A 27,037-nucleotide genomic window follows, 5' to 3' on the forward strand; every position below is an offset into this window, starting at 1 on the left:
CCCACGGACTACTTGAAGGCCGCACAATTCCCAGCCTCTCCAAGTTGAGGAACTCCTCTCGAGCCATGGCCAGCTTGTCGGGTGGGAGGCGCCGTGCCCGGGCAAAAACCGGCGGCCTCTCGGTCGGAATGAAATGCACCACCCCATGCTTCTCGGAAGGTGCATCGAAACGCTGAACGAGGAGCTGCGGGAAATCCGCAAGGACCGCATCGAACTGACCGGGGGCCGTGGTGATGGCCTGGATCGCTGAACTGGGTGGGGCGGTGCTTGGAGGGGGCGCAGGCCCCCGTACTTCGGGGCCGTACACCGGCCGAGGGTTGCAGGCCGCTACCGCGGATATCCACGACCAACGAAAACGCCCGTAGAAAATCCGCACCCAAAATGGCCTGGCCCACATCCGCCACGATGAAATCCCAATGGTAGGTCCTGGACTCGAAGGACAGGGACATAGCCCTTTTACCGTAAGTGCGGATGGGGCTACCGTTCACCGCAATGAGGGGCGGCCCCTTCCCCCCCGCTTGAACTTCGCAGTCATAGGGGGGCACAATACTCACAACCGCTCCCGTATCCACTAGAAAAACGATCCCGGTACCTTGGTCCGTCGCGTAGAGGCGGCAATTACGGCCAATCGAAACTGCCTCTACATTCGATCGGCCCAGGCATTTCCCGGAAACGCACACGGGGCTCTGCAGCTTCGGGCTTCACCGCCCCACCGCCGATGGAAGAAACACCAGCCGTGCCTATTCGGCCCTGTTGCTTGTGCCCGCGACCAATAAACATGTTCCGCAGCCCCTTCTTGGCTGGCTGACTGCGAAATAGCGGCCGATCCGTCGCTATCTCGGCCGCTCCCCCGACTGTCGCTGGTCCTCGAGACCCGATTAGCCGAGTCGTCTCGGGTGTGCCGCTCCCTGACGAGCGCGTCGGCTTTCTCGGCGAACACTACCGGATCTTCAAACGAGACGTCGGCCAACACTAGCCTGACGTCCCGGGGTAGCTTCTCCCGAAACGCCGCTTCAAAAACCATACACGGCTGATGGTCGCCCACCAAGGTCAGCATCTCGGTCATCAACTCCGACGGCAGCCGCTGCCCCAGCTCTGGTAAATGGAGGAGCTTCAGAGCCCGCTGGTTCTGGCTCCAGCCGAAAGTCCGCAGTAGGAGCCTCTTGAGCCCCACGTACTGCTCCGTTTGGGGTGGACTGGTCAGATATTGACTGACCCGCGCAGCCACTTCCGCCTGCAGACAGCTCACCAGGTGGTGGAACTTGACTTAACATGGACTGATAATTTCATTGATTAACTACTGTAATACATTAGATGCCAATGCATAGTGCATGCTTTGATTATGTATGGAGTTTTTTTTGGCTCCTCCTTTTTTTTGTATTAGTAATTGTTGCTCTATACACTTATAACAATTAGGGGCTGGTGTGTAGGAGCCATTTTGCAGTTATTAGTTATTTTTGCTGATTAATATCATTACCTTGTATTCTGCTGTAGTTTGGACACTATAGAGTTAATGCAATGCTTACGTAGGGGCTGGGCGAGCCAGAGTATGGGCAGTTGTGTACGTGCTGGCAGAGTGTGTGAGCTGGGAGGTGCTGACATTGGGTCAGCTAGAAGCTCTGCCAAAAGATTTATCAGCCATGATGTAATCGCCTGTAAGTTTTATTAACTAGACGATTAATACAAACTGTGTCAAAGTTATATCTGGCAATTCATAACGATCGCATAGACTGTGGTAAGATATGGAATTTTACCTAGCAATTAATAACCAGTTGATGACAAGAGATATGCCAATATGTTTATTGCACCTTCTAATAAAGAAGACTAACTATTAAACGTCTGGGAGGATTTCTGTTATTAGTTGTTCGAGTTATTACGCTTATCGCTGACCCGGTCTATGCAAGTGGCAGCTTGGGAGTTGATGGAGATAGACAGGAAGCTGGCTGCTACACAGCTCCTAAACCCTATGTTCTATCAATATAATCTTGGCTTTAAATATATTCACTGATTAAGAATCTGTAATGAGGTAGAGAGCTACTTGGTTGAAGAAATGCCTGCTCTGTGCTAAGTGTCTGACCACCTTACCTGACAAGTGTTAATATAATCTACACAGTAAACAATTGGTAAATGATGGATATCTGGATTTAAAACAATGCTTTAAATACTCTGGTCCTGGTCAGGCAATCAAGTTACCAGTTGTGCCTCAAACTTGACTTTGAAGGACAGTTCCTCAATGACTATTCTAATTTCTGTTGATGTTTTACTTGGACAATATAAAATGAGAAATACACACTAAATTAGGATTTTTGTATGGATAACATTTTTATATTTTGCACTATTTCAAGACATCTAATGGGAGGCTGGGAAGCAACTGAACTCCTTTGTTCCGGTGTGTCTTCTGCCCAACCATCTTCCTTGGAATGTATTGGGATGTGCGATGGACATTAAATTCCACCAGTTTGTGTGTTAAATCCAAAGGAAAATACTTAAGAGGGCTGTGATCAGAAAGAGAATAAACTTTCCTTTATCATCAAGCGGCTTGAGGGCCATTAACCAAAAGCTGTGAATTTTCATTGGAACGGCTTATTCCAAGACAATTGTGTTGGGGTAATAAGGTTTTCATGGAAGAAAGAAAGCATTTCATGAGGGTCATAAAAATACCCCTAAATATAGTGGTGCAATTTACAGTGTTGGAGGGAATTTTGTGTTCAACATATACACTGAACCTGGCTTCATATGGGGTTCAGTTGCCCTCTTAATTAAGGCTCGGATAGGAGCAGATATATGGAACATCTCGTAGAGCAGTGGTGAGTTTCTCAAACAAGTTGATTTGTTCAAGAGCTTAACTATGCACTCTAGGATACATTCAAGTTATGACAAGAGGGTTTATGTACAACAGTAAGATGTTTGACTGTACTTATACAGAGGATTGGTGAGAATGCACCTGGAGGCTCAGTCCCCAAATCTTAAATGGACAGATTTGCCACAAAGGGAATGGAATGACAATCCACTTGTCTGATCCCAGGGTTGGCAGGTTTGTTGCGCGAGGGGAGATTGAGCACATTGCGACTGCACTCTTCCGAGTTTAGAAGAATGGGAAGACATTTCTTTAAAACATAAAATATTTGTGGGATTGTCAGACATTCACACCAGTGATTCATTACTTTCTGGATGATAAGGGAATGAGGGGATATGGTGCATGCTATCCAGTCAGCGGGAATACTTTACACGTTTACAATCCAGTCATACAAGATACAGGATAATGGGAATAATGTGTAACACAAGATAAAGTCCAGTAAAGTCCAATTAAAAATAACCTCAGATTCTCCAATGAGGTAGATGGTAGCTCAGGACCACTCTCTAGATGGTGATAGGATGGTTCAGTTGCCTGATAACAGGTGGGAAGAAACTCTCCCAACAGCCAAACGTACCACAAGCCTTTTTGTCCACCGTATCCACCTGTGATGCCACCGTCAGGGAACGATGTACCTGCACTCCTTGATCCCTTTGCTTAACAGCATTCCAAGGGCCCTGCCATTCACTGTGAAGTCAAGCCCAGGTTTGACTTCTCAAAATGCAACACCTCACACTTATCTGCATTAAACTCCATTAGTCATTCCTCAGCCCACTTGCCCAGCTGATCAAGATCCTGCTGTGATTTTTGATATCGTCACTATCCAGGATAACACCCACAGTGGCGTCATCTGCAAACTTACTAATCATGCCTTGTACATTCTCATCCATGTTGTTGACAAAAACCACAAACAGAAGTGGGCCCAGTGCCAATCCCTGAGGCACACTAGTCACAGACCTCCAGTCTGAAAAACAACACCTCCACGATACGATACGATAAAACTTTATTCAACCCCGGAGGGAATTTGGTCTGCCAACGGTTACAACACACAAGGTCCACAAAAACTTGAAATTAAAAGTGAAAACAAAAAGAAAATGACCAACGACTGTTGGCTGGCTGCCGTGTACACAGCGCCTTCACCGGAACAAATGAACAAACATACACAGATTTATCCCCTGGGCAGAGGATTCTAAACTAGAGTGCCCCCACCACCCACACCGGGTCCCCCTTTGATCTCCCACAGTCCCTCACAGCGGTCCCCCCACACCGGGGCCCGATTGTCTTCCCCTCTCCTCCTCAAGCTCATCGACCGCAAGGCCCCACTGGCACCAAGTCTCCCGCTGCCGCTGAGGCATCTGCTGCCGCCGCCACGGCTCCCATCGCCGCCACCTCTGAGGCTCCTTCGGCCCAGACAGGCCTCTCCGCCCGGCTTCACCACAGTCCCGTAGGAGGCCTGTGGGGCGAGCCGGGCATATCGGGGCGCGTTCTGGTCATCGGTCATCGCTCTAGTCGTCGGCCCCATGGTTGTTCACCACCCTTTGATTCCATCCATGAAGCCAATTCTGTATCCAGTTAGCTCGTCTCTCAGGATCCCATGTGATCAAACCTTTCAGAGCAGCCTCCCATGTGGAGGCATATTAAAAGCTTTGCCGAAGTTCATATAGACAATGTCTATGACTTTGACCTTGTTAACCTTCTCGGTTACTTCAAAATGAAATCAAATTCACGAGACATGATCTCCAACAATGAGACAATGCTGATTATCTCTAATTATCCCATGTCTATCTAAAATGCCCATATATTTCATCCATCAGAATCCTCTGCCTACCACGGATGTTAAGTTCACTACTTCATAGTATCCAGGGTTTTGCCTGCAGACCGCCTTATAGCGGCACAGCATTAGCCAGTTTCGCATCTTCCAGCAACTCACCTGTACCTAACAATGATTCAGCACACTGACACAACGGTATAGTGCCAGAGACCTGGGTTCGATCCTGACTACATTCTTCCTGTGACTGCATGGGTTTTCTCAGGGCACACATTCCATGGATCTGCAGTTTTTAAGGTTAACTGGCTTCTGTAAATTGTCCCTCGTGTGATGGATGTAAAGGTGGGATAGCATAGCCTGTTTCCACACTATATATCTCTACCTATACCTCTCCCCCTCTTTCTCACTCCCTCCTTCCCAATTTAACTTGTCAACCCAGGCTTCCATGATTAGTGAGTTTGCAGATGAGACCGAAGCAGGTGGTAGATGGTGCAGATGGTTATCAAAAATTACATCAGTATCTAGATCAGCTGGGAAAGTAGGAGTTTAATGGATAAGTATGAAGTGTTGCAATTTGGAAAATCATACAAGGACAGAGCCTTCACAATAAATGATAGGGCCCTGGTGAGCGTTGTAGCAATGGAGCCTGAAAGGCTGATTATCTCTAATTATCCCATGGTGGAGATGAAGGCTTTTAGCATGCTGACCTTCACTGAGCAGAGAAGGAGTGTAGAGTTGAAAGGTGAAGAGGATCTACCTCAGGTGTCCCCTCATTCTTTGAATGTCCGATATTCATTGTTCTTGTCAGCTATATTCATTTATATTCATTAAACCTCACTTTTTCTCATCGAACAACTGAGAATAAATACAACTTAATTAAGGACATTACAATCTCCATCTCCTCCGGATTCACGACTCCCTCTGTGAGACAGGGGAGGGGGCGGGGCTCTTAGAAGATGGTCTGAGTTTAAAACAATGGGAGAAAGGGGAGTTCTTCCGTCGCCAAACCCAAAGAAAGTGCAGCCCTGGCTTTTCAGAGTGTACACCACATTCATGGCAGTGACCATCTTGCGCTTGCCGTGTGTGATGTACATGTTCAACCTCAGGCGCCTGCAAGCTGTTACGAAGGTGAAGTAGACCATCATCAGAGATTTCTTGTTTGCTGATGACTGCGCCCTCAATGCCAACACAGAGCAGGAGATGCGGGATGAAATGGACTGCTTCTCACAGGCCTGCGACAACTTTGGTCTCTCCATTAGCACCAAAAAGTCTGAAATTATGTACCAGCCTGCGCCTGGAAAGCCCTACCAGGAACCATACATCACGGTGAAGGGGCAGAATCTACAGGCAGTCAACAGCTTTACCTATCTGGATAGTACACTCTCGTGAGTGGTGAACATTGACACTGAGGTCAACAACAGGATTGCCAAGGCCAGCCCTGCCTTTGGGCGACTCCGTGAGAATGTTTGGGAGCGGAGAGGACTCAGCCTTACCACGAAGCTGAAGGTCTACCGTGCAGTGGTACTCACCAATCTTCTCTATGCCAGTGAGACCTGGACTGTCTACAGCAGACATGCCAAACAACTCAACCACTTTCACTTGAGCTGCCTACGCAGACTCCTTCACATCAGGTGGCAGGACAAAATTCCCAACACAGAGGTCTTGGAACGGGCCGGAATCCCCAGCGTCCACACCCTCCTACGGAAAGCCCAAGCCAGATGGGCAGGCCATGTCGTCAGAATGCCCGAGAGTCGACTGCCAAAACAGCTTCTATATGGAGAACTGTGTCAGGGCAAGCGCTCAGTAGGAGGACAGAAGAAACGGTTTAAGGACTGCCTCAAAGTGTTCCTCAAAGACTTGGACATCAGCCTCAGCACATGGGAGTCTCTTGCTCTGGACCGTCCAACCTGGCGTAGCAAGCTCACCACAGGAGCCCGTGCAGCAGAGAACAGACGCACTGCAGAGGCCCAGAGGAAATGCACCGCGCGCAAGGCCCGGGCTACCTCCACTTCCACTGCAGCACCCATCCACTTGTGTCCTACGTGTGGTCGTGCCTTCCGCGCCCGGATTGGCCTCACCAATCACTTCCGGACCCACAATCACCAATCCTCCAACTGAAAGTGAAGTCATAAGTGTAAGAAAATAACTGCAGATGCTGGTACAAATCGAAGATATTTATTCACAAAATGCTGGAGTAACTCAGCAGGTCAGGCAGCATCTCAGGAGAGAAGGAATGGGTGACATTTCGGGTCGAGACCCTTCTTCAGACTGAAGAAGGGTCTCGACACGAAACGTCACCCATTCCTTCTCTCCTGAGATGCTGCCTGACCTGCTGAGTTACTCCAGCATTTTGTGAATAAATACCTTCGAAAGTGAAGTCATGGTCATCTTCGAACCCGAAAGACGAACAGCAACATGGCCGCTATCCTGATCACATTTTCCGTTAAACTATCAGCATCTCTCCTCGAGACCTTAGATCCACTTGATCCCACGTGGCCGAGCGCAGCGACGGATGGCTGATTTGGTGATACCCTGGATGTTTTCTCTGGAACGTCAGGGGCTGAGGGGAGATCTCATAGTTGTACATACAATTATGAGGAATGGATAGGAGAGAGTCAGAACCATTTTCCCAGGATGGAAGTGTCAAAGACTATAGGCTATAACTTTAAGGTGAGAGAGGGAAAGGTTAACGGAGGTGTGTGGGGCAATGATTTTACACAGAGAGTGGTGAGTGCCAGGAACACATTGCCACGGTGGTGGAGCAATTCAAATTCAATCGGATTAAGGGCACAGAAATCAAGTTACTGGTTGCCTCTCTATTGAAATTAAGCCTAGCCAATGCCAGTATCCGAAACGCAGAATGAAACTTTGGCAAGTAGTAGTGCCGTAAAAAACAAAATTATACGATAAAGGCACAAGTAAGGCGGCCAGTCAGAAACTGAAATATGACACTGAGAATTAATGCTTGGTTCTGTTATTTCTGCGTTGTTTTAAATTCATTCCATCTTCCCACTGTCCAAATGCCCCTCTATGGGAATTGGAGCAAATGCCTCTCTGTGGGAAGTGGAGCTGTGCTAGTGGAGCATCTAAACAGTCGTCATCGGCATCTTTTAATTTCATTGGTTGGAATGTGGCAATGATACAGATTTCTGATTGGCTGTTGCTCTGCAGCTTTCAGGTTTCAGGTATATTTTGATCCGTCTATGCAAATGAGATGTCCAGTTGCTCCACAAATGGTTGACTTGGCCACGGATTCAGACAACAGTTAGAATAACAAGGAATTATATTACACTAGCAAATAGGCCACATAGACTCACGCATCCGGGTATGCACTCGCAAACCCCGAGTACACAGCCCGCTGCCGGATCGTCCTGTTGTTGGCACCTTTGTGGACACGGTCCAAGGCTGGGCTTCTCTCCTCTCTGGAAGGTCACCTGACACGGTCCTTTATGGCGTTTCTCGTTTGTTCAGACCGTGCCATACCCCCTCCCGTGAGCCAATCATGAGCCCATCCTTCGCAACGTTTCTGGTAGGGGGTGCAGGTGGTCCGCCCAGTTGTTGCAGTGTTCTGCTCAGCAAACCCAGACATAACCAGACATTGTTTGGGAACATCTACTGAAACATCCTCTGCTTGTTTGGGAACATCTACTTGTTTTTGAAGGGTTTGAAAAGCTGTTAATTTAGCTGACACTTCAATTTTAGCCTACATGGTCTACTTGACCCTTACAATACATTCCACCCATTAGAGTCGTCAGCCCACATAGCGCCCATCTAACTACATGTAACTGAATATACAAACAACAATAATCAAAAGTTCAGTTTAATAATTTTAGCTCTATGAATGTGAGGTGATTATGTGTCAAACTAACTATCCGTACCATATTGGCACGTATTATGCGTTCTATCAGACACCGAGCTAGTTTTGCATGTATTGCTGAAAGGAAAGCTTATCTTAATCACCTCGCAGGCATCCTCAGCCCGAGTATGTGAAATAGTGTTTTATTCATCAACTCACCAAAGATCAACCCCTTGCACCCCTAACCACAGTACATTTGGCCCTCAGGCAGTACCGTTACATACGACCCGCTGGTTCAATACCACCCCTCTACCTTCTTGGCACTTCTCACATAGGTGCGCATGCAGGAATGAGAGATAGGTCTTTGATTCCGTGCAGACAGGCGGTGCAGCAGCCAACACTGCCAGATGTATCAACCACGCCATAGTTCGGTACAAATGTGGTAAGGGTAAACATATAGGTTTATCCTTCCCGGTCACCATAAGCCACAGTGTACTGGCCTGGGCTGCGGCAATAACTTCCCCCTTGCAAGTGCTCCCGCGGCGGGGTCCGCAACCCACACCTTCCAGGCGTCTTCCTGATGTCCTGTCATCGGTGTAGCCAGATGTCGGCTCATGGGACGTTGGTTCAAGTTGTTTATTGCTTGCTGTAACACAAGGGCCCGCTCCTTGAGCGTGTGGGAGGGAGGTAGCATACGTATCAGCTGTTTGAGTAGACCATTCACATGTTCCACCAGCCCTGCTGCTTGCGGGTAATATGGGATGTGGAGGATCCATCACACCCCATTATCAGCTGCTCACTGTTGTACTTTGTTACCGGCAAAGTGGTATCTGTTGTCAGACTGAATTTCCCATGGGGTGCCACACACGGCCATTAACTGTTGCAGGCCAGGCAACCTCTGGTCCTGATTGGCCTTACTGGCTGGGAGACCCATTCGGATACTAAAGTAGGTGTCCACCATGGCCAGTCCATTTCTCTTTTTCTGACACATGGGCATTGGACCGATATAATCCATTTGCCAGATTCTTCCTGCGCTAGTTCCCCACTTAATCTGAACCAGGGCAGTTCTGGGGTTTCACTTCCTGACACATGCCTGGACAGCCTTTCATACCTCGTCCTGGGAAAGGGCCACGACCTCCTCATGCAGATCGCTAACACCGTCGGGGCCTTTTGCAGCCCTGTCAGATATGTACCATTTCCATTTTTGAAGATAGGAACGCTGTGCATGACCCTCCTTTTGTGAAACATCGGCAGACTTAACCCAGGTTATAAACGGGAAGTGAGGACGCATAAACCACTATCCCACACGCCGTAAGACGTTCGGCAGCAAGGAGGGCCAAGTAACATGCAAGCAACTGTGGTTCAAAGGGCAAATATCGCGCAACAGGATCTGGTAACATCTTGGTCCAGAAGCCGAAAGGCGCCCACCGTCCATCATGTTTTTGCTACAAACTCCACTCTGCCACGAGGTTATGGGGAGAAGGCAGAAGAATGGAGTTAGGAGGGAGAGTTAGATCAGCCAATGGTGGAGTAGACCATTGGCCTAAAGGCTTAATTCTACTCCTCTCACGTATGACCTTATGACCTTTTCTCCTTGTCTGACAAGTTATTGTGAATAGAGAAGTTAATTCTAACACAGGTCTCGTTTAAATTATTCTTACAGTCTCAGAAACCAGAGGACAAAGTGTTTAGGTAAGAGGGGAAAGATTTCCATGTGATTGGAAAATTGCAAATATTACTCCGCTGTTCAAAAAAGGGAGTGAAGCAGAAGAGTGGAAACTATAGGCAGGTTAGCCTGACTTAAGTGGTTGGTAAGATTTTAGTGTCCATTCTAAAGGATGAGGTTTCGGATTACTTCGAAGCTCATGATAAAATAGGCCATGAATGACTAATCTGTTAGAATTTTTGGAGGAAGTAAGTCACAGGATCAAGTCAAGTCAAGTTTATTTGTCACATACACATACACGATGTGCAGTGAAATGAAAGTGGCAATGCCTGCGGATTGTGCACAAAAAAGAATTACAGTTACAGCATATAAATAAAGTTAATAAGTTACTATAGTGTAGACAAAAGATTTTAGTCTCTGGGGTTATAAAAGTTGACAGTCCTGATGGCCTGTGGGAAGAAACTCCGTCTCATCCTCTCCGTTTTTACAGCGTGACAGCGGAGGCGTTTGCCTGATCGTAGCATCTGGAACAGTCCGTTACTGGGGTGGCAGGGGTCCCTCATGATCTTGCTTGCTCTGGATCTGCACCTCCTGATGTATAGGTCCTGCAGGGGGACAAGTGCAGTTCCCATGGTGCGTTCTGCCGAACGCACTACTCTCTGCAGGGCCATCCTGTCCTGGGCAGAGCTGTTCCCAAACCAGACTGTAATGTTGCCGGACAGGATGCTCTCTATAGCCCCAGAGTAGAAGCAATGAAGGATCCTCAGAGACACTCTGAATTTCCTCAGTTGTCTAAGGTGGTAAAGGCGCTGCTTTGCCTTACCCATCAGTGCGGCAATGTGCGTTGCCCACGTCAGATCCTCTGTGATGCGGACTCCCAAGTATTTAAAACTGCTCACCCTATCCACAGTAGACCCATTTATCTCCAGTGGCGTGTACGTCCTTGGATGTTTAGCCCTTCTGAAGTCCACAATCAGCTCCTTCGTTTTAGTGACATTCAAGAGGAGGCTATTGTCCTGACACCAGAGTGCCAGATCAGCCACCTCCTCCCGGTAGGCCTTCTCATCGTTGTTGGAGATCCGGCCCACCACCACAGTGTCATCAGCAAACTTGATGATAGAGTTTGAGCTGAACCTGGCCCCGCAGTCATGTGTGTACAGGGAGTACAGTAGGGGGCTAAGGACGCAGCCCTGGGGGATCCTATGTTCAGGGTGAGGGAGCTAGATGTGTGTTCCCCCATCCTGACCACTTGGGGCCTGGCGATGAGAAAGTCCAGGACCCAGGCACACAGAGGGGTGCTAAGCCCCAGTTCCAGCAGCTTCTCAACCAGTCTGCTGGGGACTATTGTGTTGAATGCTGAACTAAAGTCAATGAACAGCATCCTCACATAGCCTCCCTGGTTGTCCAGATGAGAGAGAGCGGTGTGTAGAACCTGGGAGACCGCATCATCCGTGGACCTGTTCGGACGGTATGCGAACTGTAGTGGGTCCATGTTGCGAGGAAGGAGGGCGCAGATGTGCTTCTTGACTAGCCTCTCAAAGCATTTCATGACAACCGAGGTGAGGGCCACCGGTCGGTAGTCATTTAAACACGCTGGAGAGGCATTCTTTGGCACCGTACAATGATGGATCTTTTGAAGACTAAAGTGAGTCAATGGATGTTTTTTTCCTAGATTTGGTGCTGCACGTGAGGCTGCTAAAGAAGACGAGACCGCATGGCATCTGAAGGAAGGATAGCAGGTTGGCTGGATGGCAGAAGACAAAGAGTGGCAATAAAGGGGGCTTTTTGTGTTTGGCTGCCAGTGACTAATGAAGTTGGGGCCGCTACTCTTCACGTTGTATATCAATGATTTGGATGCGGAGATTGAAGGCTTTGTGGCCAAGTTTACAGATGATACGAAGTTAGGTGGAGGGGCAGGTAGCGTAGAGAAAGCAGGGACTCTGCAGAATGACAAGCACATTGGGATAGTGGGCAAAGAAGTAGCTGATGGAATACAGCGTAGCAAAGTGCGGAGTCGTGCATTGTGGTAGCAGGATTAAAGATGTAGACTATTTTTTAAATTGGTTGAGAATTCGGAAATCTGAGTTGCAAAGGGACTTGGGAGTGTTGATGCAAGATTCCCAAAAAGTTCATTTGCAATTCGAATCAGTAGTGGGGCAGGCAAATGCAATGCTGGCATTTACTTTGAGAGGACTAGAATATCAAAAGAGGGATGTAATGCTGAGGCTGTATAAGGCACTTGACAGACCGTATTTGGAGTATTGTGAACAGTTTTGGGCCCCATATCTGAGGACGGATGTGCTGGCGTGGGAGAGGAGGTTTGTGAGAATGATTCCAGGAAATAGTGCGTTAACTTATGAAGAGCATTTCTCATCCGTTCAGTCCATGTCATAGCCCCTCCCGTGAGTCAATCATAAGCCCGTTAGTCAGGGGTGGTGAATCTGTGGAATTCATTGCCACAGAAGGCTGTGGAGGACGTCAAAGGATAGTTTTAAGGCAGAGATTGATAGATTCTTGATTAGTACGGGTGTCAGGGGTTATGGGGAGAAGGTAGGAGAATGAGGCTGAGAGGGAAAGATAAGTAAGCTATGATTGAATGGAATAGACTTGATGGGCCAAATGGCCTAATTCTGATCCGATCATTTATGAACTTGTAATAGGAATCTGAGGGGCAACCTTTTCATGCCGAGGGTGGTGAGTACATGGAAAGAGTTGCCAGAGGCAGTTGAAGTGGGTACTATAACAACATTTAAAAGACATTTGGACAGGTACATGGATAGGAATGTTTTTGTGTGATATTGGGAAGAAATAGGCAGGTGGGCCGTGCATAGATGGTGGTTCTTGTTCGGATTGGGGAAAGTCGGGTCAAAGGGCTGGTTTCTGTATGATTCTGTGACTCTGACATGTTGAAAAAGAATTGCAGGATCTAATAAATTGCAGGAGTAGAATAGTGGTCCCCTCAAGCCTGCTGCACCATTGAATACGTTTTTTGACTGATCTACAATAAACCTCATCCCTTTTACGGCAGTTCTCCAGAGCCGTTAATTCCTTGATCTACCCCGTTCAGTTAAAAAATCTCCCGCTTCTTTAAATCCCTCACTTCCACAAACTACCAGCGGAGAAAGTTCCAGATATTCGCCAAACTCTGCAAGAAGCAATATTGTCTGTCCATTCTCTCCACAGATGTTGCCTGACCTGGTAAGTTCCTTCAGCGCTTTTTTTTGCCCTGATCTGCAGTTCCCTGTGTCTCCAGTATACATATATAAAGCCTGGTTGCGAGATTTGTATTTCACTATCCCCCCAAAAAATCCAATTAATTAATTATCTTTTTACAAATCAGAAGTGGTGAAAAGTTATTGCTGCTGCAATGCTTTACTGTATTTCTATGTCTAATACTGAGGAAAACTATTTAAATCAATTGTACACTTACAGTTCCCGAAACAACTTAATTTAATTGGAAGTCCAAAAGGACCCTAAAATAAAAATAGATACCGTTTGAAATAATCAGCGGGTCAGACGGCGTCCAAGAGAAAGTGTCAAATTCTCGGGTAGTTGATACCATATGCTAATTAGGAATAAAGAACTAAGATCTCGATTTTCATTCGCTGAGATTTTCGAACGTTGCTCTTTTACTGCGCCGTGGAAGGCCAATGAGTAACAAAGGGGAATCCATTGACCAATAAAAACGATTCGAATTTCTATCAGTGACAAAGATATAAAAGGAGCTGCGACCGCGGAATCCGGTTCATTTTGGTTTATGAGGAGTGAAGCGAAGATGTCAGGAAGAGGTAAAACTGGAGGAAAAGGACGCGCCAAAACCAAGACCCGTTCCTCGCGAGCTGGTTTGCAATTCCCGGTTGGTCGCATCCATCGACTGTTGCGGAAGGGTCACTATGCTCAGCGCATTGGTGCTGGCGCTCCGGTTTATTTAGCGGCGGTGCTCGAGTACCTGACAGCTGAGATCTTGGAATTGGCGGGTAACGCGGCCCGCGACAACAAAAAGACCAGGATCATCCCCCGCCACCTGCAGCTCGCCATCCGCAACGACGAGGAGCTCAACAAGCTGTTGGGTGGGGTCACCATTGCCCAGGGTGGGGTTTTACCCAACATCCAGGCGGTACTGCTGCCCAAGAAAACCGGCCACCCCAGCAAAATTTGCATCTAAATGACATCAACAAACCCAATTTGACACAAAAGGCTCTTTTAAAAGCCATTAAATATGTCCTGAAATAGTTCTATTGTGGTGTAATATTTGTTTTAATAGTTAAATTTCCGTTGTAGTTTATAAATACAACATGACAAAATGCACGAAAACGGCCCACCGAATCCACGCCGACCATCGATCACCAGTGTTCTAATTTTTACCAATTTGTCATCCACTTCATACACAATAAGGGTAATTTAAAGAAACTACGGGATTCTACAAACCCACACGTCTTTAATCGTTTTACTTGGTCACAAGACTGGTCCACATAGACAATACCCGAAGTCAGGATGAACCTGCGTCTCCGGCTACTGTGCGGTCCACAGGAATCCATCGTGTATTCTGTTAACACTATTTGAGATGTAATTTATTAAGACAAGTATTTGAAAAACAATGAACACAATCATTACGTTTAAGGATTGCAGACATGATTTACAAGGATGTCGCCAATACTTCAGGGTCTGACCTTTAAGGAGAGGTTGGGCAGGCTAGGATTATATTTCTTGGAGCACAGGAGGATGAAATGTGATTTAAAAGAGGTGTTCAGGATCATGGGAATAGATATGGTAGATACACTGTATTTTCCCCAGTGTAGGGGAATCAAGAACCAGAGGACACCATAAGGTGCACCAGGAATGACTCAGGAACTCGAGAGGCAACTTTTTTTTTTACAAAGAGCGTTGTGGGTAAATTGAATGATCTGCCAGAGGAGGTATTTGAGGGAAATACTATAACAATGTGGGTACCATCTAGAGTGCACTCACCAATCCATTGAATCACCAAGGAAGAGAAGGGAATAGACTAAATGCTTGTAAATGGAATTCACTATATAGGGATGTGATTTCAGAATATTGTTGAATTTTGAAATTCTATCCCACTATAGCCTGAGCCACCTGTTTCAAAACTGGATGTAGTGTTCTTGGGTCTTTAGTAGTGTTGGACTGGTAGATTTTCATTTAATGGATATTACTCCTCTTGATAACTAAATTAAATTCTACTTCACTTGTTAACACTTTAATAAGTAGTATAACCATTGTTTCCAGTAAACCCGCTGAGAATCAGGAAAACTGGATATAGTCAAGCTCTCTGGACCCTGGCGCCATCTGCATATCCACCCACAATCTTGTCCTCGTCGAAACATCCGCAGCCAATCAGTGGGTAGAATTTGCTGCCTACGGCGGGGCTCTGGCACTCTATCCCAGCCGGAGCTGGTGGATACGTTCCTGTGGCCCGCCTTCCAATCAGGGGGTCGAATTTGCCTCCTCCAGCTGGAGTTATAAACTACAGAGGTAGTTTAGAATAATCTTGCAGATGTGATAGTGAAAGCGAATGTAATAGTGGCACGTGAGACATCTTTAGATAAGGAAATTGAAACGCAGAGCATGGAGGGATATGGGTCACATGTAGGCAAAAGAGATTAACATGGCATCACAGCAGGCACAGATATTGTGGGCTGAAGGGCCTCTTCCTGTGCTGTATGCAGTACATTCTATATTCTCTACAAGGAATGGTAACACCTTGGAATTAAGATATTGTTAAGAGTCGAAGAGCAATCCTTAGTCTGTTTCGTGGGTGTTAAAACCTGACGAGATAAAGCTCCTTGAACCTGCAGAAATATTCCTACATCCCTGAAGCTCCTTTTTCCAACAAAAAATTGCCTTTTGCAAAAGCAAACTTGATAAACTGTAACAAATGAAAGTCCGAAGGTAATTCAGAAAATGCTGGAATGGAGATGAGGGAAACTATAGCTGCCAATCAGAATTTTCTTCCCTCCACCAGCTTCTTTAGTTAAATTAGCTAAATAATGAAATAACTCAATGTTGCTCCTTGTTTCAAGCTCTTAAACCCTGTCAGTAACAACATTGAAAATTAAAATGGTACAGTTTTTGACTAATATTGGTGATAGTGGAGGCAAGGATGTGAATCACATTGAATAAGAGCCAACTTTGGCCCACCAAAATCACTATTCAGTGTATTTAATTAATATACATACTTTATTGAATATTGAATGATAGTGGTGACAGATGCAAGTGTCTGTTTGTGTAGAATCGAATGGGGGTTGCAGATTCATTGTATCTGTTGGATAAAGCCGTTTAGGTTTCACCACATTGCAGCTGGCTCACCCCATGCATTTTGCAGCGGTTAAAAAAGACTTTGGGTTATTTTCAGTTGAATCACCGGACTCGACAAAATTTAAATGCACTTGCCCAAATATGCCAAATATCCTTGGGCACTGTGGTGATGAGCTAGGTGTGGATGGTTCACAGGTTGATGTTCTATGGCACAAGGTAAAGACAGCACAAACATCAGGGTTGCAGTGTGCTATATTCAGCAACTTGTCTACTTCTCAATTTTACTTCAAAACCACTTTCCATTCCATTGACAACCAGACTTTGACCATTGTTATTAATTATCACTCACTTATTTTAGACTTTAGAGATCCAGTGTTAAAAAACAAGCCCTTCGGACCACCAAGTCCGCGCCAACCAGTCATCACTGTCATGCACTAGCACTATCCTACACACTAGGGACAATTTTACCATAGCCAATTTACCAACAAAACCTGTACGTCTAGAATGTGGTCGGAAACCGGAGCACCCAGAGAAAACACACGTGATCACAGGGAGAACGTACAAACTCAGTACAGACAGCACCCGTACTCAGGGTCGAACCCAGGTCTCAGGTGCTGTCAGGCAGCAACTCTACCGTTGTGTCACTTTGCCACCCTCGATTGCTTATGATATTGCAATTCCTTGCTTTTACTGTACAGACATTTTTCTTGTTGCTGTCTTGCTGATTTTTCATGTGCACTATATATAATAATAATAATAATATAATAATAAGCATTTATTTTATATAGCGCTTTACCAGGTGCTCAAAGCGCTTTACAAAAACAGTCATAACATAAAAACAAACAGACAAACTATCCTGACGGAAAAGCGGCGAACAAACAGCGCCAGCGTCCTCTCACGTCAGGGTCCGGCAGTATGTATATATTTGTGTTTGTTTATATGTTTCAATGTGCCTGTGATGCTGTGCAAACAACATTTTATTTAGACCTGTACCTCGACAATAAACTTGATTTGACTTACATAAAATAACATTATCATCACATGGACTTCCAATATTTACAAGAAGGTTCTATATTATTTATGACTTAGTGTGGATACAACTAATCAAAAGTTGAAGAGAAGAAGGTGATTACAAATAAATAATTAGCTGCAGGCAGTTTAACTGTCAGTTAAGCCATAGGTTGGAATATTGGTGACCTTGTCCAGAGTTATCTCAATGCTGTGCATTAAATTAAATTACTGAAATAAGAAATAACTCAATTGAACAGTGATGTTACTCTTCATGATTTTGTGACAGAAAGAAATACAGAAATGAATGAAGAACTTTCTGGAGTGGGCAATGTATTCACAATTGTACAAAAATATAATTCTAAATTTAGCTCGCAGGACAACCGAAATATTCTCCTAAAATAAATCAAATATTCAGATTGAAATTGACCAACCAAATAGTCCTTGGGATATTTTAAAGCCATTCAATATCATTAAAATGTTGGCATTTCCCGTTTTCATTTGCAGGTTTGAACATTAAAATCATCCAACGGCCAACAGTGAACGTTTGGAGAGTAACCGGCATCTCATTTACATAAACGGACCCAAGAAACACCTGGAAGCTGCAGAGTAACAGCCAATCAGAAAGCTGTTCCCATGTCACATTTACCCAATAAAGGATGCCGATGATGACGGTTTTAATGCTCCAATAGCGCAGCGCCCCACAGAACATCTGGACTGTGGGTGTTGAGACATCATGGGAAGATGGTCTGAATTAAAAACCACGCAGAAACAACGGAACCAAGTATTAATACTCAGTGTCAAATTACAGTTTATTATTGTGCGTCTTCCTTGTGATTTTGTCATTAAATTCTGTTTGAGTTAAGGTGCTACTAATTCAATGCCAAGGCTTAATTCCACGTTTTGGTCACTCACATTGGGTTAGGTTTATTTTAATGGAGAGGCAACCAGTAATCCACTTCCAGTGCCCTCAGTCCGATTGAATTTGAATTGCACCACAACCCCTGGATGTCTCTCCCAGCTATAATAATAATAATAATAATAATCCATTTATTTTATATAGCGCCTTATCACATGCTCAAAGCGCTTTACAAAAACAATTAACATAGAAACAAACAGACAAACTATCCTGACGGAAAAGCGGCGAATACTCAACGCCAGCGTCCTCTCACGTCAGGGTCCGGCAGTAGACATTAAAAAGCACAAGACACACAGATATAATTTTTTACACAAAACAGCCATCACAGTGATTGCTCTAGGCATACCCTCACTGTGATGGAAGGCAAAGTCTTATCTCCTCCTCATTCTTCTCCCGTGGTGCCACGAGGTGATCGAGGCTCCCAACTTTTTGAAGCCCCCACCGGGCGATGGAAAGTCCCAGGGCCGAGCCGAGCAGGCCGATGAAAGTCCTGAGCACCGGGCGATGTAAAGTGCTGCGGCTGAGCCACGCAGGGCGATGAAGGGCCTGCGGGCGGGTCGATCGTACCTCGCGCTTCGGGGCGGTCGAAGCTGCTACGGCTGGAGCTCCCAAAAGCCCGTCGCCAGCCAGGGACCTGCGAGCTCCCGATGTTGCGGTCTGCAGGGCCCACGGCCGAAGCCTCCGAGATGGTAAGTCCAGGCCCTGCGACCGGAGTCTTTGAGGTCGATCCCAGCTGGAGGCCGCCGACTCCACGATGTTAGGCCGTAGCGCGAACGGAGATACGACACGGTAAAGGTCGCATCTCCGTTGAGGAGGAGGTTTGAAAAAAAGGTTTCCCCAACCCCCCCGCCACCCCCCTACATACACAGAATTAAAAATAAAACAAAACGTACATTTAACAACGACAATGACAAAAAAACAAACAAAAAAACGGAGAGACTGCCGGTGAGCCGCAGCTGCAGAACACAGCCACGCCCCCTCCTATTAGGAGCTATGCCTCCTAATTTTATATACTAGTATGAGGTCGCTCCTCATCCTCTGACACTCCAGAGGAAACATCCAGGGCATCAACAAATGAGCCGTCCACCACTTAGCTGACCAGGTGGGGCCAAGCGAATCTCTGGTCTGATCCACGAGGAGACTCACAGATGCTGATGGATTTCCAAGAGAATGTGATCAGGGATGCGGTCACGTAGACCGAGCACGGCAAGCGCAAGATGGTCATGCCATGAATGTGATGTACGTTCTCAAAAGCCAGGGCCACACTCTCTGTGGGTTTGGTGACTGAAGAACTCCCCCTTTCAGTTTGGGTTGGTATTCTGACTGATGAGAGGAAGAGGCAGGACAAAGCTTGGCATGTAATAGCTGGACACAAGCCAGGGTGGTGGGGTGGGTTTGAAGGACAGATGGTTGGAAGAAAGGCTAGAGATTAAAGCAGAAGGTGTGGCCGGCGTGGTGGCACAGCGGTAGAGTTGCCGCCTTACAACGCCTGCAGGATCAGAGACCTGGGTTCGATACGGACGATGGGTGCTGTCTGTATGGAGTTTGTACGTTCTCTCCGTACTGAATAATAAAAGTTTGGATGGAGTGGATGTGGAGAGGATGTTTCCACTAGTGGGTGAGTCTAGGACTAGAGGTCAGCCTCAGAATTAAAGGACGTTCCTTTAGGAAAGAGATGAGAAAGGAATTTATTTAGTCAGTGGGTGGTGAATCTGTGAAATTCTAGGCCACAGTATGCGGTGGAGGACAAATATCAATGGATATTTTTAAAGCAGAGTTAGATAGATACTCGATTAGTATTGGTGTCAGGGGGTATGGGGAGAAGGCAGGAGAATGGGGTTAGGAGGGAGAGATACATCAGCCATGATTGAACGGCGGAGTAGACTTGATGGGCCGAATGGCCTAATTCTGCTCCTTTACTTATGACCTTATGAAATATGAGATGCTGTTCCTCCAATTTGTAATCATCCTCACTCTGACTTTGGAGGAGGCCTCAGACAGAAGTGTCAGTGTAGAAATGGGTAGGGGAATTAAAGTGTTTGGTAACCGTGAGGCCAGGTTGGGCCGGGCAGGCTAAGCGAAGGTGTTCAGTGAAACAATTGACCAGTCTACATTTGGTCTCGTCGATGTATAAGAGTCCACACCTTGAATGAGGTTGGAGGAGCAAGTGAACCTCTGCCCAACCTGAATGGACTGTTAGGGTCCTTGGATAGAGTCGAGGGAGGAGGCTTAGGGACAGGTGTTGCATCTCCTGCGTTTGCAGGGGAAGGTACCTGGGAAGGGGGTGGTTTGGATGGGAAGGGATGAGTTAACCAGGGAGTTGCGGAGGGAACGGTCTCTGCAGAAAGCGGAAAGGGGTGAAGATGGGAAGCTGAGACTCGTGGTGGGATCCCTTTGGAGGTGGCAAAAATGTTGTATGCGACAGTTAATGGGTGAAAGGTAAAGACATGGGGGACTCCGTCCCTGTTGCGACTGTGGTGAGCTGAGAGCAAGAGTGCTGCTATGGGGTATCGAGGAGACACGAGTGAGTGCCTCATCTATGATGGAAGAAGGGAACACCGTTCCCTAAAGAATTAGGACATCTTGGATGTCCTGGTATGGATCACCTCATCTTGGGTCCAGGTGCAACATAGACAGAAGAATTGAGAGTAGGGGATAGAGTCTTTGCAGGAAGCAGGGTGGGAAGAAGTGTAGTCGAGGTAGTTGTGGGAGTCAGTGGGTTTGTAATAGACATCACTCGATCGTCTACCTCCTGTGATGATACAGTGAGATTAAGAAAGGAGAGGGAGGTGTCAGAGATGGTCCAAGTGAATTTCAAAGGTTGCAATGATATTTTATTGCCACGTGTACTAATTAGGGAGAATGATATTTGGATTACCATACAGCCATACTAGAAAAAGACACACAACTACATGAAAGTTAACATAAACATTCACCACAGCGGATTCCACATTCCTCACTGTGATGGAAGGCAATAAAGTGCCTTCTTCCCTCATTTTTCTCCCGCGGTCAGGGCAGTCGAACCATCCGTTGAGGCGATCGAAGCTCCCACAGCCAGCGGTTGAAGCCCCCGCGTTGGGGTGGTCAAAGCTCTGGCGGCTATGAGCTCCTGAAGTCGGTTTCTAACCAGGGACCGTGAGCTCCATGATGCGAAAGTCCGCAGACTCCCGCGGTTGGAGCTCAGAGGTCGATCCCGGGCAAAGGGATCGCGAGCTCTGCGATGTTAAAGTCCGTGGACTCCCGCAGTTGGACCTCCCGAAGTCGGTTTCCAGCAGTGGCCTCCAGCTCCTCGATGTTAGGCCGCAGTGCGGACAGAGATACGATATGGAAAAAAATCGCATCTCCGTGGAGGTAAGATATTAAAAAAAGGTTTCCGCCACTCCCACATAAAACACGAAAAACATATATTTAACACATACTAAAGAAACAACAGAGAAGGAAGGAACAGACAGACTGTTGGCAAGACAGCCATTGCTGGTGCCTCACCGGTGGTGTATTGAGTGCAGAATGGAAATTAGTGGTGAAGTTAATGAAGTCCGTGAGTTCTGCATTGGTGCAGGAGGGAACACCAATGCTGTCATCAATGTAACGGAGATGCAGTTCGAGGATAGGGCCAGTGTACGCCTGGAATAGGGACTGTTCAATTTACCCTACAAAGAGGCAGGCATAGCTGTGGCTCATGAGAGTGCCCATAGCTATGTCTTTGATTTGGAGGAAGTGGGACGAGTCGAATGAGAAGTTGTTAAGGGTAAGGACCAGCACCTCTAGGCAGCGGAGAGTGTTATTCGAGGGAAATTAGCTGGTTCTGCGGATGAGGAAGAAATGGCAGGCTTTAAGACCTTCCTGGTGGGGGATGGATGTGCAGAGTGACTGAACATCCACAGTTAAACCGAGGGAGTGAGGGCTTGGAAAGTGGAAGTCATTAAAGAGACGAAGGGCATGTGAGGTATCTTGGACATAGGCTGGGAGAGATTGGACCAGAGGGGATAGGATGGAGTCGAGATATGTGAAAATCATTTCAGTGGGACAGGAGCAGGCAGAAACAATGGGACTGCCCGGGCAGATGTGTTTATGGATTTTGTGGAGAAGGCTAAACCGGGCTGTGCAGGGATGGGAAACGATAATGTTGGAGGCTGTGGAGGGCAGACAGCTGGAAGTGATAAAATAAAAAATGGTCCGTGTTTATGGCCTGGTGCTCATCTGTGGGGTCATGATCCAAGGATAAGTAGAAGCAGGTGTCCGAGAACTGGCGCCTGTCCTCAGCGTAGGTCAGCTAGCCAGACTACCACTGCACCTCCTTTGTCGGCGGGTTTGATGATAATTATCGGGTTGCTGCAAAGCGAACGGTGGGCTGTACATTCACAGGGGGTGAGGTTAAAATATTTGAACATGGTTGTCATGGTACATGGGATTTTAAAATGCAATAACAAGGAACTGCAGAAGTTGGTTTATACCAAAAATAGACACAAATTGGTGGTGTAACTAGGTGGGAAGGCAGTATCCCTGGAGGACATGGATAGCTGATGTTTTGGGACAGGCCCTTTTATTCAGATTGATTGAATGGGAGGTGGGAAAGAAAGCTGAGAGAGAGGTGGGGCAGGACAGAGCATGGCTCATTGAGTTTCTGTTTTTGTGTGTTTGTCTGGGTCCATGTGCTTGTGTTGCTGCTGCAAGCAAGGTTTTACTTGTACCTGCACCTCGACAATAAACTCAGCTTGAGGACTTAAACAATATTATCATTACGTGAATTTTTAATGTTTCAGAGAAAGTTATTCACCGTTTGTGATTTTACTTTGAGGAGAAAGGCAGTCAAGAGTTGAAGAGCTGAAGTTGATTCCAAATAAATAATTTTGTACAGCTAATGTACAGGGGGCTTGGACTTGAGGATGTATGATAGAGAAATTGGTCAATAAATGAGAATGAAATGGTTAAACTCAAGCAATCCTGTAACAGGGACTGGTGTCACATCTTCTGCAGTTGAAGGGGAAAGTATCTGGGGGAGGGGTAGTTTGGATGGGAAATGGATGAATGAAACAAGAACTTGTGGAGGGAGCGGTCTCTGCAGAAGGTGAAAACAGATGGGGTTTGGAAGATGTGACTGGTTGTTGAATCACATTCAATGTGGTGGAAATGTTGGAGAATGAAATGTTGAATACTTAGGCCAGTGTTGTAGAAGGTAAGGACAAAGGGAACTCTATCATTTAACTGTCTTGAGGGAGAGCGAGCAAGTGCAGAACTATTGGACAGAGAGGAAATGTGGTTGAGGAATCCATTTATTAGCAGGTTCCAACCCACGTTTACTGCATCTTGGAGGTCCTAAAATGCAAATCCTCATCTTGGGAGCAGATGCGGTAGAGATGGAGACTTGAGAGTAGGGGAGAGCATCTTTGCAAGAGGCAGGGAGAGAGGAAGTGTAGTCCAGATAACAATGGATGTTGGTAGGTTTGTGGTAGATATTAATCGGAATTCTGTCCTCTGTGATGGAGACAGAGATCAATAAAGGAGAGAGAGATGTGAGAGGATGGAAGTTAGTGGTGAAGCTAATGACATTCCATGAGTTCTGCATGGGTAAAGGAGGCAGCCCTGATGCAACCATTGATGTAGCAGAGAAAGAGTTGGGGGATAGAGCTAGTGTAAATTTGGAACAAAGATTGTTTGACGCAACCAACAAAAATACATAGCCGGAACCCATGTGAGTGGCCATGGCGCCACCTTTACCTTGAAGGAAATGCAAGAAGTTAAAGAAGAAGTTGGTGAGGAGAGGATAAGGTCTGCCAGGTGGAGGAGAATGTTAGTAGAGGGGAAACGATTGGGTCTTTGTTCAAGGAGGAACCAGTGGGCTGGTGAAGGATGGAGGTTGTAGGAGGGAACTTTGTGCTATTTTGTGCTATACCCACACCCTATATAGCTTGCTTTAATCAGTTAGGCATAGACACAAATTAAAACAGCTTGTATATCAGTGGTGAGTCTATCAAACAAGTTGGTTGACTGAAGGCCTTATCAGTGCGCACCAAGAAACATTCTAAGAAGTGTTTCAACAATTCATAGTACCTACAGCATTTTTATTTTCTCATGACACAATACATACTTGTGGAGTTTAAATAAATCATCATTGATCAACATCTCTGTAACCTTTTATCTTTCCCCAGAGTTAACTTTAACCTTACATTTCCTGATGTTTTGAAAATCTCTCTTATATGAATAAAAAATAGATACCATAGATGTCAATCACCCTCCAGGGAGAATTGATGGGGTGTCCATTAACTCTTGGGAGACTTGTCTGCTAAACACAATGGCAAAGAGCAGCTGTAATCTCAAGGTTGCAATGGATAAGAACCTAGACAGAACTGCAAACGACTATCCGGCTCCCCCGCCCACCCCCCCAATAGATAAGGAAGCCTTCTTTTCAGCAGGCTCTATTAGTTTTAGTTATTTTAACTAAGCTGTGCTGTGAAGGATAAATACATTGACACATCGATTTATGAACTTCCTAACATTCCATGGTGGCCATTGTTCACATCAGGCCTCCCCAATATGTGAGCTCTGGGGTTAACCAGATTATAACCTACTCATTTTATCTATAATTATCAAAGTTCCTGACAACAGAGGTGTAAAGGGACTGGACGTCCATGAGGTTATGGCAGCCTAGGAATTGTACGTTATTGAAGGGTTGCAGATGTTGGTTGGAAGGAATTGGAAAAGGGAAAAAGGTGGAATCGAGGTTGACATCTATATATTACTAAAACTCTTATCTTGTGTATCTGTGGGTTTGTGGGTTTGTGGATAAATTTGTTCCCAAAATACAGCCAAAACGGTACACCATAGCGCAACAAGTTTATGCCCACCCTTCTCACCATTCCCCTGCGGTCTCAATTAATCAAGTTTTGTTACATTTTAAAAACAATTAACTTACTAAACTTTAATAAATGTGCTCCGCTCCCCCCCCCTCCCCCCTGCTAGGAGGACCGTCCCCCGTCCCGGCATGCCCCATCCCTGACCTTCCTCACATGGTGCAGCACTGTGGCAGATGATCAAATAAGATGGCCGTCGCCCCCGAGCTGCCGCTGCAGGAGAGGTTTCCGCCCAACGGGTCTACGGCTCTCTCTGGCTGACACGATGGCCGCCTGGGGACAAGGTGCGTGGCTCCCTCTCTCCTTTCCTCTCCCCCTTCGCCGCCCAAGAGGACACTCTCCGGCCAGCAGCGGGTCCACGGATCGTCAGTTGTGGGAGGGTTGTCGGTCCTGCAATAGAGGTTTGCACTCAACAGTGGTCGCCGCGCCCGCTGGAGAGATATACCCTAAAACTGCAGAGCAACAGCCAATCAGACTGCATTTGGACTGTGTTCAGACATCATGGGAAGAAGGTTCATAATACTCCAAATGTGATCTAATCAAAGTCCTATACTGTTGCAACATGGCTTAATGAATGTCACACTCAATGTCCTGATCGAGAAAGGAAAGCATATCAAATGCCCTCTATACCATTCTACCACTTGTGTTACTAATTTCAGGGAGTTATAGACGAGGACGGCAAGATCCTTCTGCTCACTCTCTTCCCACCGCCATCTTTCCACTGCCCAATGCAGTGCACCACGTCATCCACCAACCACCACTGTAAATGGACACCTCCGTGCTCTGTGACCAAAATCTGTTATAAAGAAGTCCGTACCGACAAGAGTACACTATATATATATATATATATATATCACAAGACCAAAGGTCGCAACATAGATCCCTGCGTATCTCCATTGGTCACATACTGTATCTCCGGTCTGAATGTCCTCCATTGTCCTGCCATCACGCTCTGTCATCTGCCAGTAAGCCAGTTATAGATCCAAATGAACAAGTCACTGTCAATCGTGTGCATTTTAATCTTCTGGGTCAGGCTACCATGGAGAACATTATTAAATGCCTTACTGAAATACATGCAGACAACATCCACTGCATTACCCACATCAATCACCTTTGTCACACCCTAAAAAAAACTTGACCAAGTTTGTAAGACACAAACTTGCTGTTACATTATAAGGCATATTTAAACCATGCTGACTGTCCATACTAAACCCATTGTCTTCCAAATGGGAGTAAATCCTATCCTGAAGTATCATATCTAATACCTTTTCTATCACTTATAAGAGGCTTACAGCTCTACTGTCTCTACTTCCCCTTTTGTACAAAGCACCAACCTTGGCCACTCTATAGACCTCCAGACCTCATCTGGAGCTAGGGAAGATGCAGAGATCTTCATCAAAGCTTCCACAATCTCCTTTCATTCCTCTCACTAACTGATCTTACTGTTGTAAATAACTCATTTCAAAACTTGGCTACATCCCCTGACTCCAAGTAGTCATTTATCCTTGAGCGATCCTACCTTCTTCCAGGATATCCACTTGTTTTTAATGCAGGTAGAAAAAGCATTGAGATTTCCAATAATCCAAATCACCAAATCTATTTTATGGCTCTTTTTTGCCATTCTAATTTCCTGCTCAAGTTCAGATGCAACTCTTCCCTCTTGCACACGTCATCACTGGAACAATTTTGCCAGGTCCATGGATTAGAAAGATTAAGAGCGATATGGGCAAAACATGGTTAAATATGATTAGCTGAGATGGGGGTATCTTGATCAGTATGGATGAGTTAGGCTGGCGGGCCATTTTCCACATTGTATAAATCTATGATGCTATTACATTAAATCATAGCAAGGAATTCATTTTGATGTGGAATGACTTACTTGAAAGGTTGGTAGATGAA

General features: G+C 46.1%; 1 protein-coding gene across 1 annotated transcript; it reads left to right on the forward strand.

The window, feature by feature from the left end:
• The first annotated feature begins 13,859 nt into the window (after positions 1-13,859).
• LOC144590899 (histone H2A-like) lies at positions 13,860-14,249 on the forward strand. The gene has a single exon (XM_078395263.1). The coding sequence runs from the start codon at positions 13,860-13,862 to the stop codon at positions 14,247-14,249; it is 390 nt and encodes a 129-aa protein (XP_078251389.1).
• Positions 14,250-27,037: the final 12,788 nt, after the last annotated feature.

This window comes from Rhinoraja longicauda, unplaced genomic scaffold, assembly GCF_053455715.1.
Source record: "Rhinoraja longicauda isolate Sanriku21f unplaced genomic scaffold, sRhiLon1.1 Scf000382, whole genome shotgun sequence".
In the NCBI taxonomy this organism is placed as follows: domain Eukaryota; kingdom Metazoa; phylum Chordata; class Chondrichthyes; order Rajiformes; family Arhynchobatidae; genus Rhinoraja; species Rhinoraja longicauda.